We start from the raw sequence: 14,850 nt of genomic DNA on the forward strand, positions 1-14,850 counted from the left end.
GCACTGGCTGCTTGCTCTTGTAGAGGACCCTGGGAAGATTCCTAGCCCCGACATGGTGCTCGCACCCATCCATCTGTAATTCCAGTTCTAAGAAGTCCGACGCCAGACAACCTCTTCTGGCTTCCCAGGCACCTAGGTGATGCACACATACACATGTAGCAGGAGAGCCACCACAAAGATTTTAAAAATATGAAAACAGACAAAGAGAAAAAGATCTAAGTAGTAAATCGTGTTATTTTGTTAAAGCCTTGTTTTGGGGATATATATATATATATATATATACCCTGGATTATAATGAAAAAATTATGCTGTGTACTTTATGGGCAGCAGTTTGAAAAATACCTATTGCAAAGCACACCTTACATGTATTATTTAATCAGCAAAATTATGTAAGCTTTATTGTTTCTTCAGGTGAGGAAACCATGTTCATCAAGATTGAGTAACTTTGCAGAAAGTGGTAGACGTGAGATTCAAACCAAGATGTCTGATGTAAAATGTTAGAGCTCTTTTGTCACTATTGCAGTTCCCATGGAAGTGAAGGCTGCTGGGATTCTGGACCCGAGGCATGATGTAGCCCCACCCCAGCACAAAGAGACCTGTTTCTAGTGGCCTTACTCTAGTTTAGGTGGGGCCATTATTCTCATGACTGGGGCTGCTTGGGATACTTTCCCTGATAAACCAGGTTCTGCCTTTCTTCTGAGATGTGATCAAGGCAACAGGAGTGTTAGTTAAACTACATGTGGTAGTGCTCGCCTGTAATTCTAGCACCTGGGAGGCAGAGGCAGGAGGATCAAGAGATCAGTATCAGCCTTGGCTGTGTAATTCTATGTCAGCTTTGGTTACATGAGACCCCATCTCCAACAAAAAGTCAATAAAAACAAAAGACACTCGATAGAAATTCCTGTAGTCCTGGCGCTAGGGACGCAGAGGCAGCAGTTCAGGATTATTGTCAATCACATGCAGTCTGAGGCCAGCCTGAAACACACTGAGACTCTCTTAAGGAGGAAAACCCTTTAGTTTTACATGTGCAAGCTAATCTACATTTGGCTTCTCATCTTAGGGGGTGCTGGACCAGAGATGTCCTACGTTCTATGTCAAAGGTGGTGAAAGAAGTCTGAGATGAGAGACCTTTCTACCCTAGAGGAAAGGATGGATTTGGTTTTCGTGGCTCTGACAGCTCAAAGTAGAAAGGAAAAAGGCACTGCAGATCCATTCCCAGTTACCAGTCCCTGTTACTGGTAGTGAGCTGTGGGGATGGCTACAACCCTTAGAAGGTCTAAGTCACCTGGGTATACCCGGTGCTATAAACTCACCTGCTGTCATCTCGTTCTATTAGGGAGAAAACAGAACCAAACTTAAAGTGTTTGTGCTTGAATATAACCAGCAATTTATGTTTCGTTGTACTTAGCTGCTTTCTCTTTTTAGCTTTCTAAATACAGCTGTAAGATAAATACTTAATTCTTGGGAGTAGAGAATCAGCCACTTCTCTCATTGTCCACTCTGCTCTGACCCAAGTCTTTGAAATCACATCCTGACCCAGAACTCCACAATGCCTTTCTTTCTTTCTTTTTTTTTTTTTTGGTTCGTCTTTTGAGACAGGGTTTCTCTGTGTAATCCTGGAATTAGCTCTGGGGAACAGGCTGGCCTTGAACTCACAAAGATCTGCCTGCCTCTGCCTCTGCCTCACAGGCGCTGGACATACACCACCACTGCCCAGCACAGTACTTTAGTCAATCTTCATCATTTGGGGTCCTTGTTCTGGAATTTTCAGGGGCAGTGCCTGGTTTTGTTTCGTACAATTGTTTATCGTGAAGGCTGTGCCACTTCAATCACAACTTCTGTCAGTCAAGAGAGCCAAATAAAGTTAAAAAGACCCAATAGGGCATAAACTAAGTATTATGTGTGTTGTCTGAGCACTTGTGTGAGTGCGCTTATGTGAAAACCAGAGGTTGATGTTATGTCTTCTACAACTGCTTCTCCATCTCATTGAGACATGGCTTCTCCCTGAACCTGGAGCACCATTTCAGCTGGTCTGCTCGGCCAGTGAGTGAACTGTTGAACTGTGTTGCCTCCTTGCTCCCTGCTTTCATGTTAAAAAAAAAAGACTGCTCCTTGCATAGCTGTATGGCTGGATCTCTTTTTCTAGCAATGATTTACTTGTAAGAATATTTTCTCTAAGCCAGGCAGTGGTGGCGCATGCCTTTAATCCTAGCACTTGGGAGGCAGAGGCAGATGGATCTGAGTTTGAGGCCAGCCTGGTCTATAGAGTGAATTCCAGGACAGCCAGGGCTACACAGAGAAACCCCGTCTTAAAAAAAAAAAAAAAAAAGAAAGGAAGGAGGGAGGGAGGGAGGGAGAGAGAGAGAGAGAGAGAGAGAGAGAGAGAGAGAGAGAGAGAGAGAGAAAGAAAGAAAAAATTTTCTCTAGTTCTTAGTGTTGTTGCTGTACACACAACTCATCTGCAGGTACCTTGAAGTATGTACTCAAGTAGGCATGGTAAGTGGCATCAGACCTTGCAGGCTTTGTGAGACAATGTGTTTACGTGGGATCTAAGTGCCTGTGGTAAGAGCAGGTCAGAGGTGAACAGTGATGTGGGAACTGGTGGAGGTGGGTATGTAGGGGGAGAAACATCTCATAGGCTGGAGAGATTGGAAATATTTTAGCGGCATAATATACAGAAGAAGCCGGGTGGTGGCGGTGTACTCCTTTGATCCCAGCACTTGGGAGGCAGAGGCAGGAGGATTTCTGAGTTCGAGGCCAGCCTGGTCTACAGAGTGAGTTCCAGGACAGCCAGGGCTATACAGAGAAACCCTGTGTCGAAAAACAAAACAAACAAACAAACCAATAATAATATACAGAAGAAACCTACATTAATAGCCCAGAACACCTGTTGCTGGACTTTCTCATCTAAGCACGTTCCCTCCATAAATGCTCAAGTGTGGTCGAGCAAGGTGCAAGTGCCTAAAACAACGTAAGCAGAGACACGGCAGAGTTCAGTATGTGGCAGGATTATTTTCAGCCATGAAGATCTAGCGACTTTATGAAAGGATTTTCACTAGATAGTTTTAATGTTACCATAAACTAGGACCTTTCCATCTCCAGGGCTCTATAAAGAGGAGTCAAATTTAAGTTCTTAGACTCCCAAGGAGCACTCAAGAGGTGAACAAGATTTTAGGGTGCTTTTTATCCATGCATTATAGATGAAGAGGCTTAAGACTTGCTGTGAATCACATGGCCTCATAGTAGTCTGGGTTAACTCCAACTCTAGTTCTTGGGACTAACACCCTCTTCTGCCACCCACGGGTACTGTACACAGATACATGCGAGTAATTCACATATATACTTTGCTTTTAAAAGACTATGTCATTGTGTAGCCCTAGAATCACTATGTAGACCAGGCTGGACTTGAACTCAGGGACTCCCCTTGCCTTTGACTTCTGAGTGTTGGGTTACAAGTACGTGCTACTATGCTTGGCATAAAAATAACTCTTTAAAAGAAAATAAAGATGTGTGTGAATACCTGAGTCTTCATATGTGCACCAATGTGCAGTGCCTGTGGGGAACACAAGAGGTTACAGGATCCTCTTGGGACTAATTACATAGACTTGAGCTGCCTGGGCTGGGGCCTGGGAACCAATTGAAGGGCTTCTGTAAGAGCAAGTGTCGCTAACTAAGATGCTGTCTCTCCAGGCCCAGCACCCAGCTTTTGACATGGTGCTGGGAATCTGAACCAGGCCCACACTTGTGCAGTAAGTAGTCTAGTGACTGAGCTGTTTCTCAAGCTTTGGTTGTTTCATTTGTAAAATGGGCCATGCCTTTCTTAGGATGGTTGGATCAACACTGACTGTATCATGAGTCCTTGGTACAGGTCAAAGCTTACACTGTTAATCGCTTAGCAATTTAGCAAGGGCTTGGTATTATCACTGAGAGCAAAAGCAAGAATCAAAGTTAGAAACTACCTAAAGGAACCAAACATAAAACTCAAGCCCAAGCCTGGACTTAACACACCCGATAGGGAAACTAGCTGATACAGTGCTAGCCATGTTGAAGAGCTGAGATCTTTTCCATAGAAACCCATCCTCTACAATGTCAAGAGCTATAGAGGAATAGACTGCCCCACTCTCATTTGGGGAGAATGGACACAGTGACCTCTGACCTGTAGGATAATCAGGAGTGAATGTAATTAACAAGCCCCCCCCCCCTTATAAAGGTCAGAACTTAGGTTGGGTGTGACCAGTTATCTTCACCAGAGCCTTAATTTATGCAAAAGATATCTGACCTAACAAGAGCCAGCAGCACTGGAGGCTTCTCTTTTTTTTTTTTTTTTGGTTTGAGATAGGGTTCTCTGTGCAACAGATCCCTGGCTGGCCCGGACTCATTCTGTAGACCAGAGAGCGACCTGACCCCAACTCCAGTGTGCTGGTATTAAAGATGGGTGACACAAGGTCCAGCCTAGTGCTGGAGTTTTTCTTTGACTGAGGACCTAGGTGTGATTCCAGGCATCCAACTTGTGACTCACAACTCTTTTTTTTTTTTTTTTTTTTTTTCGAGACAGGGTTTCTCTGTCTATCCCTGGCTGTCCTGGAACTCACTCTGTAGACCAGGTTGGCCTCGAACTCAGAAATCTGCCTGCCTCTGCCTCCCAAGTGCTGGGATTAAAGGCGTGCACCTTCCCTCTTGTTTGGGGGAAACCACCCCAGTATTCTGCTGGGCTGCTGGAGTCTACAATGGAGCTCAGGGTGTTCGAGCAGAGGGACGGTTTCCTGCCTTGCCATAGTCTGCACACGCCACACTTAGGTTGGACCAAAATAGGAACTTATTCATCCTGCCCCGCCCACATTCTCTGCATGCCCCACCTGAGAACTCAACATAAAGGGTTGCCTGACACCCAGGTTTTGTTGTTTCCACTTTATTGCTCAAGCACAGGACTTGAGGTGTGCCTGGACCTTCAGCGTGCATTAAAGAGGCTGAGGGGATAGGGACAGGACAGGGACAACCTGGATGAGGAAACTGAGAGGAGCGGAGGTACTGGTAGGGGCTGTCTAGAGGTGATCACTGTGATACCAGAGGGCGTTATCAGGAATACCAACTCAGGAGAGCAAGGTAAGAGAGGCAATGGATGCAACAGCGGTGTACCCATGCCCCTAGCACCTGCACGGAGACACAGGCTTGGAAAACCACAGAGGGAAGAGATGGGAAAATGGCTGTCCAGGAGTTTTCTTCTCCACCCTGGCTTATCAGACCCCATCCCTATCACGTCCCCCCTTCTACCACGTGAAAATGGAGCTAACAGAGGGAGCAAAATAAATTAACATTCTGATGTACGTGTGAAAGGATATACACTTGTGTGTAACGGGGGAAGAAAAGTAGGGTTGACACCATCTAAAACTACCCCCCATTTCACCCTCAGCCTTCTCTTCTCCCTTCTCCCCCAAAGCCATCATCCAAACAGATAGAAAAATAAAGGTCTAATTCACTCAAAATTCTTCAGTTTTTACAAAACTAACAGGGTGGAGTAAGAAGGGAGCAGGGAGCAGCTGCAGAGGTGGGCAGCGGAAGAGGCAGGCTACGCTTCTGTCTCCACCCGAGACTGGTTCTCGGCCACATTGTTCCGCTCACCCTTCATCTCAGCATCAGTGGGATGGTCTCCTGCTGCCACTTCTGCCTTCACCTGTAAGATGAGCAAGAGGCAGAGGCTGAATTCCTAAGCAAGACACTTTCCAACACGAGAAATTGCATAGGCACAGCAATCCTGCACCTGTTTACAGCAGCTGCACACACATGCGCGTTCTGAACTGACGAGTCCATTCAGCACACTACTGCTGGATGTCAGAGATTTCGGAAACTATTTTCTCTTTGTGCTTCTGGGACTGACCTGAGGGTCTTGAGTGTGCTTGGCAAGCACTCTACTATTGTGCTATATCCTAGAGCAGTCAACAATGTTCTTTAATGGTGATCCCATGTTTCTTCAGTGGTACTAAGTCCTAAGGATATATCAGCACAGGCCCTGCCCAGCAAGGACATATATCACAGAGTTTTGAGGTTTTCTGTTCCCATTTCTTTATATGCTAACTAAAATCTTTTTTTTTTTTTTTTTTTTTTTTTTTTGGTTTTTTGAGACAGGGTTTCTCTGTGTAGCCCTGGTTATCCTGGAACTCACTCTGTAGACCAGGCTGGCCTCGAACTCAGAAATCTGCCTGCCTCTGCCTCCCGTGTGCTGGGAGTAAAGGTGTGCGCCACCACCGCCCGGCCAAAATCTTTTTCAAAACTATATAGAACATATTAAATCACTATTCAATTCCACCTTTTACATGTGGCTACAAAGTTAGTATGCTTTGTAATCTATTTCTCTTGGGCAGCATTAGGGACACTGAAGCAATGGGTACTGTGGCTTTAGGAACACTGAAGCAATGGGTACTGTAAGATATGCTCTGTATGTGAGGCGACAACGCACAACAGGAAGACTTTGACAGCTCTCTGAAGTAGTTTGTAAAATAAACCTCTACGCATTAACACACCGGCAAAATGTACAACGGGGTGAGACAGAACTGGCAGGATCGTGTGCCTCTGCATGCTAAGTATACAACCTTTTGGTTCTGAGTATGGGTGAGAGACAGGCAGATATCTGAGTTCCAGGCCAGCCCGGTCTGCTTTGTGAATTTTAGGCAAGTTGTCTTGAACACAACGCACATCAGAACTGTGCCCTGATGTGTCGGAGCACTTCTCGTGATGTCAGCCCCATTGGTGGGGTAGATACCGAGAACTTACACTCCTTTACTGGAAGAGACTAACCTGTGGCTTATTCAACTGCCATGGGCAAGCACAGGCAGTGGCCACACCTGATGTGCTCAAGAGGTTAAGAAAACCCTTCTTCTGTCCACTGCAGCCACTCCCACCATGCAGTAGTTAGAATGAGAATGGCCCGAGGCTCGTATATTTGGATGCTTGGTTCCTGGTTGGTGGAACTCTTTGGGGAAGGACTAGAGGGTATGGCCTTATGGAGGAGGTGTGTCTGCTAAGGGGCTTTGGGGTGCCAAAAGCCCTGTGTTGACTCTGCCTTGTGCTTACAGTCCCTGCCATGGTGGTCTCGTACTCCTACCCTCTAGAGTGGTGATCCCTCCATCAACTCTCTGTGAGCTCTTGGTTATAGTGTCTCTTCCCACAGCCATGGAGAAGTAGGTAGGGCACCCCGCCCCCGCCCCCAACCCTTACCTTGTGCTCCTCCTCAGCCAGCCTCTCAAACATGTTGGCATAGAGCTTCTTTTCCCGGGCGAGCTGCCTACGGGTCCGCTGCTGGCACACAGCCAGCTGGGTCTTGGCGGCTTTGTTGCTGGGATAGAGCTGCAGGACCTTTTGGAAGTCAGCTCTTGCCAGGTCAAAGTCATTCACGGCCAGGTGGGCCTCTCCCCGGCGAAACAGGCCCTTCTCGTTGTTGCTGTCCAGCTCCAAGGCCTAAGAGCACAGAAAGGAAGCAGCGGGGACATCAGGCTCTGCAGCATCAGCTGGATTCCCAAGGGACCCCTCAGGAGGATAAGGCTCAATGGAAATGGCTGATGCCAAGTCAGAAAAAAAGTAGACAGAGACATTAAATGGGAGGGGTCATGGCCCAGGAAGAAATTCATGCAATCTGAGAAGAAAAAAGGAAATTCAGGTCTTCAGATGCAGGAAGAACACGATCTCACTTTCCCAGATACAGGAAAGGACAAAACCCAAACCCCAGCCCTTCTGCCTCCCCCAGGCAAGGCCTGCTCAGTGTCTGTATCTACCTTTTCCCACCATCAAAGCATTTGCTCCTTCCAAACTCAAGGCCTGCAACTCAGGGTTCTCACCGATACATCCTACTAACTCCACCCAACAACTCCTGTAAGTGCTGTTACGTCCTCTGAGGGATCTTACCTTGTTGCAGCTTTCGATGGCAGCTGAGAAGGCCTGCAGTTTCAGGTGACACATGGCCAGATTGAGGTGTGAGGCCAGTCGGAGTGCATGGACCTTTTGCATTTCCTCACCGGAGAAGCTAGACTCGTATTCTAGCCAAGACACGATCTTCTTGTACTGCAGTAACGCCTGCTTGTACTTGCCTTCCTAGAATGGGAGGGAAGCTGAGGCACCAGTGCAGGTTCCGCAGCCCAGGCTGTCTTACCTGGTAGGCACGAGTGACTCCTGGATAGAGCCTCCCACTCCTTCCCGTCCCAGAGCAAACGGACTAAGACACACTGGGTAACAACCTCAGGGGATGTCCACACTGGGGCGGAGCGTCACCTGGTCAGCCCTCCCTGGGGTGTCAGCCCTCCCTGGGGCGCCTTGTCTGTGGCTCACCTTGAAGTACGCGGTGCCCCTCTCTTTCACTATGTTGCTCTGCTCCAGCTTCTCCGCGGAGCTCATCTCCCAAGACTCCTTGGCCTGTTGCACCCCAAAGGAGAGACACAGTGGTCACCTTCCCCAGAGTCACCCGCAGACCAGGCACCAGGGGAGGCCTGCCTGAGGCAGACTCACCTTCTCAAAGCTCTTCAGCCGCACTTCATACCTCAGCTCAGCGTGCGGTGGGATCTGGAACCTCTCCTTCCCCACACTGCCAAAAGCATAGCTGCGGGGGTGAAGAGCGCACGCCTAGGTTACCTCACAGCCCTCCATCTGCTCTGGACTGAAAGGCTTCCTGTTTGTTTCCTGGAATGTACCTCCCCATCTCGAGACCTGGTTCAAATACTTCCCGTCGGGCAAACGTTTCCCTAGCCTTTTCATTACACATTTAGGTGGTCCTTCAGCACTCACTACTTCTGGCCCCTAACCCTTAACTATACACTGTTGAGACGAACTCAAAGAGACAATGAAGCAAGAACCAGGGGGAAGCCCTAGAGACTTCGGCTTGCGTGGCACACAGGAGGTGTCTCAACAAATGTTTACGACTGAATAAATTAATGGCACATGAAAATCGTGATGTTGGCGGGTAAGGGATCTGAATAAGGCGTGAATGCAAGGAAATGGACAACTGCGGGCCACCCTTCAGATCCAATCAAGAGCTCAAGATGCTCTCAGCATCCTTAGGGCAGTGCAGGGGCGTGGCTCGCCGTTCACTTTCAGCTGTGCCTGTGTCTCACCTAGGTTTGAGGTACACGATGGAATGCTCTCCTTTCTCCATGCGCTGAATGGCCTCCTCCAGCCCACAGGGCAGATCTAGACTTTCCCCTTCCCCGACTTCAAAGCAGAGCTCCCGCTGGTCAAAGAGGCGGTCCTTGTGGTAGCCTTCCAGGGCCACTGATATGAAAGAGAAGGATTGCCGGGCCGGCGTGAGAGGGCAGAGCACCGAGGAAGCTGCCACAGCTCCTCACATCTCCACCCCATGGCTTAGACCCAAGATAACCACTGTGGCTCAGACTAAGGATGCTAAGGCTGTGTGGTCTAACTCCTCATTTTCAGGATGGGACAAAAGGCTTATAGAAAGGAAGTGACTTGGTCCACACTACCCAAGGCCGTTAAAAGTCTCTGAGCCAGGAATCAAAGGCAACTCTAGATTTTTCTTCCCACACCAGACTATACTTTCTCACCTTCCACCATAGCACCATCATTGGGCCTGGCATAGCCTTCACCCCGAGTCCGTATTCTGCGGATGATCCCGCCATCTTCTTCTTCTGTAAGATCTTCTCCTTTGAACTCAAACAGCTCCACCTGCGCGATGAGACATAAGGTAACCAACTCCCTTCTGCATCAACTTTTTTTGTTTGTTTGTTTTGAGACAGGGTTTCTCTGTGTAGCCCTGGCTGTCCTGGAACTCACACTGTAGACCAGGCTGGCCTCGAACTCAGAAATCTGCCTGCCTCTGCCTCCCGAGTGCTGGGAGTAAAGGCGTGCGCCACCACCGCCCGCTATACCAACTTAACAGTTGAAACTGCCTCTTTTCCACTCAGAAAAGTCACCAGTAAAGGCCAGACCTTATCTAGCAAGAAGGATACATAGATTTTACTTGGCTTCAGAAAGACGAGCTTCCTATCATCCTGTTCCATTTAACAAGGACACAAGATTGTTTCATTAGGCAGGCATCAGAAGTGACCTACCATCTCAATGGCCTTGTGAATAGTCTCCCTATGCCCACTGATTGGCTTTCTGCTTTCAGACGCAACAGCCTTAGTTCTTTCCCTCAGTGGGTTCTGCCTCAACCACTGACATATAGGAAGGTATCTCTCCCTCCTGAGCTCCAGGATGCCAATATGTTACATTGCACCTTACAACCCAGACGATTCCTGACCCCAGACCCCCTTCAGCGGATAAAGTACTAGTCACCCCTATTTGAGAGGGGCAGCTGGAATCCCTCTTCTAACCCGAAGCCTCTATTCCTGGTCACTCTGGTGGCAGCAGAGCCAGTTAACCTTTCCACCTTACCTCCTACTAAAGCTAGGCCCTCAGGCTTGGCTACATTGTCTTCAAGAGACAGGAAGGGCTGGAGGGCAGCCAAGCGCTGGGGTGAGATAAGGACTGGCTCTCTGCCCAGAGATCTGTGGCCAGCACTCACCTCAAATACAAGTGTGGCGTTGGGGGGGATCTTCGGAGGGCTGCCTGCTGCGCCATAGGCATATTCTGGCTTGCAGGTGATGTGGCACACTTCCCCCACTTTCATGGTTGCCACAGCAATATCCCAAGCCTTGATGACCTCCCCTGTAGATAGAGGAAAAGAAGACCCACTTAGCAGGGGCGTCACTCTAGGCTCAGTGTCCCCAAAGATAGACACTGCACTACACCCAAGCAGAATCTGAACACCTCTAGAAAGAGGACCAGGGGACAAGCAGGGCGGTGTTGTTCTTAGGACATTAAAAGATCTCTCAACCCTGCAACACAGTTCAAGAAGCAAGGGAAGCGCTGGATCGATGAGGCGGTTAAGGAGGAACTGGTCTGTCCCACAAGAGGAGAAGGAAACACAGGATGGGTAACATATGGGTTCTTGGCCATTCCTTCTTGTTTTGTTTTGTTTTTTGTTTTTTTTTTTTTCGAGGAAGGGTTTCTCTCTATAGCCCTGGCTGTCCTGGAACTCACTCTGTAGACCAGGCTGACCTCGGAACTCAGAAATCCGCCTGCCTCTGCCTCCCGAGTGCTGGGATTAAAGGCGTGCGCCACCACGCCCGGCTGTGGCCATTCCTTCTTAAGCTTCCTTCTGGTGGCCTTTTCTTTTGTGAGGGCTAGTTTGTGCTTTTTTGCCAAGGCTGGCTTGAACTACTACTGGCTCAAGGCTTGCCTCAATCTCTGGTCGCTGGAAACATAGGTAAGCAGTGCTGAGCCCAGCTCCAGCTTGGCTGGGAACGTCACTTTTTCTTGTGACAGCTGCTATCAACTTCGGAGCCTATCTATCCTGCCAACCCACTAACCAAGCCTACCTTTTCCCAGGTCAAAGGAGAATTTGTCCTTGCGGTCCAGACTGGAGTCAAACTTTGTGCCATCTAGCAGCCAGCCAGTGTAGTGGACAAAGACTCGGTCCCCGATCATGGGTGTCTCTGTGCCTGTACCCTCTCTCTTGATGACCTGGGGGGGAGGGGAAGAGAAGGTGAGTACCTAAGGATGTGGGCAGAAGGGCCCCAACTGCCCATAAGCCCCCCAAAGACACATACTGGATGGACTCGGCTGCACCCACTGCCCCCTGCTTCTTTTCAGCAGGTCCGAGAGCTTAGTCTTCAAATGATGGATACCAGTGATTAGCTTAGATTCAACTAACCTCCCTAGCCATCTCCCTCCAGGTCTTGCTTTAGAGAACTGCATATAATTTGGGTTCAAGTTTTGTCTATGGTTTTGGACAAGTTGCTAAACTATCCAGAACTTATCGGTCAGGCATTGAGGACAACCCCTATCCTCCAGAGGTGTTTGGGGGAAAACAAAAATAAAAACAAAAACCTGATAGAAAGTAGTGGATCACCAGATCAGGGTCTGGTTTGAATAGAAAGGAACAGGAGTAATGAAAAGAAAAAGATCCCCTCAAAACTGGGAAAAAGGAAGGACCAGATTACAGCCGAGCACAAAGGCTCTGTATCAGGCGCTGGAAACTACATGTGGGAAGGGAAACTACCTGTCTGGCAAGCCAAGGAGTCCTTTATCTCTCCTGCGTGTATAGGCAGGCGTCTATTTCTGCTTAACATTCTTATATATGGTGACCCCATAGGAGAGCCAATAGGTAGATATGGAACCCATCCTCTAAGGCTTCCTTGATAAGAATGTACAGGGCCCCGCGAAGGAATGGAGGATAAAAGAGGAACAGACCCCGTCTGGGAATCAGAACCTAGCGCAAAGGAGAAAGGGCCACATGTTCACGGGGAGCAGCAAGAGTTGAGGTAAAAAGCCAGGAGCATTTCTGGACCAACGAGGCTCCCTAAGGTCTCTGGTTTGCACAAGCCACACACACTAGAAACTGAGCAATGGGACTCACGGAGGAGAAACAATGGATGCAGGGAGACATGCAATGCAGGTTAGGATTTCACCGTCCTGGACTGCTGGCAGAACCTGCTCTGAAACGGCGTCCATTGTCCCGACCCGGGTCAGGGCGCCCTCCCCCTCGCTCCTCGGGCTATTTGCAGTCAGGCGATTAGTGAGCCGCTGGCTCTAAGGCAATGCACCTCCCCCCATGGCCAGCACCCAGTACCCCCCAACTCAGAAAGACTCAGGAGGGGCAGGCGAGGAACTACAGGTCCCGGCATGCATCGCTCTCGCTCTCCCCGGGCCGAGAAAGGGGGCACAGCATGGCCGAGCCCGTGACCTCGCTGGATCTCGGCGATTGCAAAAGGGGCGCAGAAAGGCACAAAGGGCTTTGGGCCAGGAACCTGCTCCCGGGAGCCGTTTCAGGTCCTAGCTAATGTTTAACTTTCAAGTGGGCGAGCCCTGGCGCACCTTCGTCCAGGTGGACGGCGCACGCTGCGGCCGAGGGGTTCCCGGGAGGCGAGGCCTGAGTCCCTCGGCGCGCCCGAGCCTCGTGCACCCCGCCCGGGCCCCCTGGCAGCGGCTCTCGCGCTCCGCTCCGCCCCTCTCAGCCGCACAGTGCAGCCGGATCGAGTTGGCGTTGCAGTGGGGGCTTCTTCCCGGACCCGGGCCGCACCCTCCGGAGCGTGCAGCCGCCGTGCCGTTTTCAGGGCTGCAGCCTGCGCAGGGAAGACGAATCCCCCCCATCCTCCGGCCGCGGTACCCCCAAGGCCCATGAGCCTGCAGCCGAGGACTCCGCGGCCCCTCACCTTGAGCACGCCCTCGTCCTGTTTGGGGCTGATGTCCACTCCTTCGAGAGGCAGGGGCGCCGACTGCGCCCCGTTCTCCGCCGCCTTCATCTCCTCGGCGGTCATGGCCGCTGGGCGCACCGTTGGCTGCGAGAGTGTGGCAAGCGCGAGCACGGCACTCTGGCCGCCGACCGGAGTGAGCGACGGGGCGGCGTGCGGCGGAAGGCGGCGCTGCCCACCTCGAACCGCGCTCCAGGCTCGCGCACCCGGCTATCCGCGCGCTCGCCGGCGGCGGCCGAGTGGGGTGACGCCGAGGGGCGGGCCTGGCGCGGCCCGGCCTGCAATTGGTCCCCTCCGCCTCGGGGGCGGGGCAGGGAGGAGCGGCACGAGCGGGCTGCAAAGGGGCGGGAGCGGAGAACTTTCTAGAGAAGCGGTTAAACGGGTTGAGGCTCTTGGACTGAGGGTACTGGAGTGGTTTGGTTTTTTTGTTTGTTTGTGTCGTTTTTGTTAAGATTTGCTTTTCTGGTTGATGGCCCCTAGGAGTGCCCTCCTCCTACACCAGGACCTCTGGGATCACAATCTTCCCTATGTCGTTCCGCCCCACCCCCACCCTTACCCCACCCCTCTGCCCGCGTCTAAGCGATTTTTCCAGATCCTTCTCTATCCTCAGGACTCCAAGTGGCGAGCCTCCCAAGTCCGGGCCTGCCTCGTGGCCGGCCCTGCTCACCCAGGCCCACAGCGGAATAGCTGGAGACAGGCAGTCAGATGTGAAGTGGCAAAGATCGGCCTCCCGTGATTGTGCCACAGATGCCCATGGTTCCAGGCGTGGGCACCTGAGCAGTGTGGGAAAGAGAGGTCGAGGGATTGAAAGTGTGGGCCCCGTAGGGACAGTTTCAGCCCAGGTGCACAGATCGGACACAACTTTGCCCTCCCTGCAGCCTGGCAGGCCCACCGCAAAAATGCCATGAGCAGATTTATAAGAGCCATAGACTTGTAAGTGGAGGTACGTGTGTTAAAATTCCTTTTCTCCCACCATACTAATCAGCCTTTTTTGGTTAGTACTGGCACACAAAATGGTTTCAGCTCACGCGAAAAAAAAATTTTTTCCCCCTTCCCCCTCTTTACTAAAGGTGAATAGGAAGGAAGGTTTTCTCAACCTGCTCGCTGCTCCTATGAGATGCCTGTGGAGTTCTGAGTCTGTGTGGCTAAAACCATGAAGTTCTGATTACCGGAACAGTGCTGGCTTGATGGAAGATCTGTCTGGAGAGGTCCTGACTCTGCCCAGCAGTTTAGTACCCAGTTATACAGCCTGGTGAGTGCTATCAGACCTGCCTATTGTATTATTGGCTTTGCGAGTTTTCATTCCAGTGTAATGAACTTTTTGTCTCTGTGTGCCCAGCATGGTGCTGTTCGTGGTCCAACGCAAGTGATGGCGTTTAAGTAGGCAATAAGCTAGTTATTATATGGTGCCTGCGAGATGGCTCAGTGGATGTTGGTGCTTTTGAAAGTCTTTAGACCTGGGTTTTATCCCTAACACCCACAGTATTGAGAAAACCCCTTCAAAGTTGTCTTTTGACATCCACACTTGTGCCCTATTATCCCTCCCAAAGAAGTGAAATAATAATAACCCTTATTATGATGGTTTAAGTATATTAGGTATTTTATTGTAGTCCCT

General features: G+C 50.2%; 1 protein-coding gene and 1 long non-coding RNA gene across 3 annotated transcripts in view; one reads left to right on the top strand and one right to left on the bottom strand.

Moving 5' to 3' along the window:
- Positions 1-4,893: 4,893 nt before the first annotated feature.
- Positions 4,894-13,447, bottom strand: Fkbp4 (FK506 binding protein 4). The gene is made up of 10 exons (NM_010219.4): positions 13,197-13,447; positions 11,361-11,505; positions 10,505-10,647; positions 9,543-9,663; positions 9,096-9,252; positions 8,494-8,584; positions 8,317-8,400; positions 7,897-8,082; positions 7,213-7,452; positions 4,894-5,671 (listed from the first exon to the last, which is right to left on the bottom strand). Exons 1-10 carry the CDS (start codon positions 13,299-13,301, stop codon positions 5,567-5,569), a joined length of 1,377 nt encoding a protein of 458 aa, NP_034349.1. The 5' UTR covers positions 13,302-13,447; the 3' UTR covers positions 4,894-5,566.
- Positions 13,448-13,547: 100 nt separating this feature from the next.
- Gm10069 (predicted gene 10069) overlaps positions 13,548-14,850 on the top strand; it is a 64,525-nt gene continuing 63,222 nt past the window's right edge. For both annotated transcript variants that reach the window (NR_028593.1, NR_028592.1), the window contains exons 1-2: positions 13,548-14,178; positions 14,306-14,487. This is a non-coding gene — a long non-coding RNA (predicted gene 10069). The remainder of the gene's footprint in view (positions 14,179-14,305; positions 14,488-14,850) is intronic.

The sequence above is a fragment of the Mus musculus genome, chromosome 6 (genome assembly GCF_000001635.26).
Source record: "Mus musculus strain C57BL/6J chromosome 6, GRCm38.p6 C57BL/6J".
Lineage (NCBI taxonomy): Eukaryota > Metazoa > Chordata > Mammalia > Rodentia > Muridae > Mus > Mus musculus.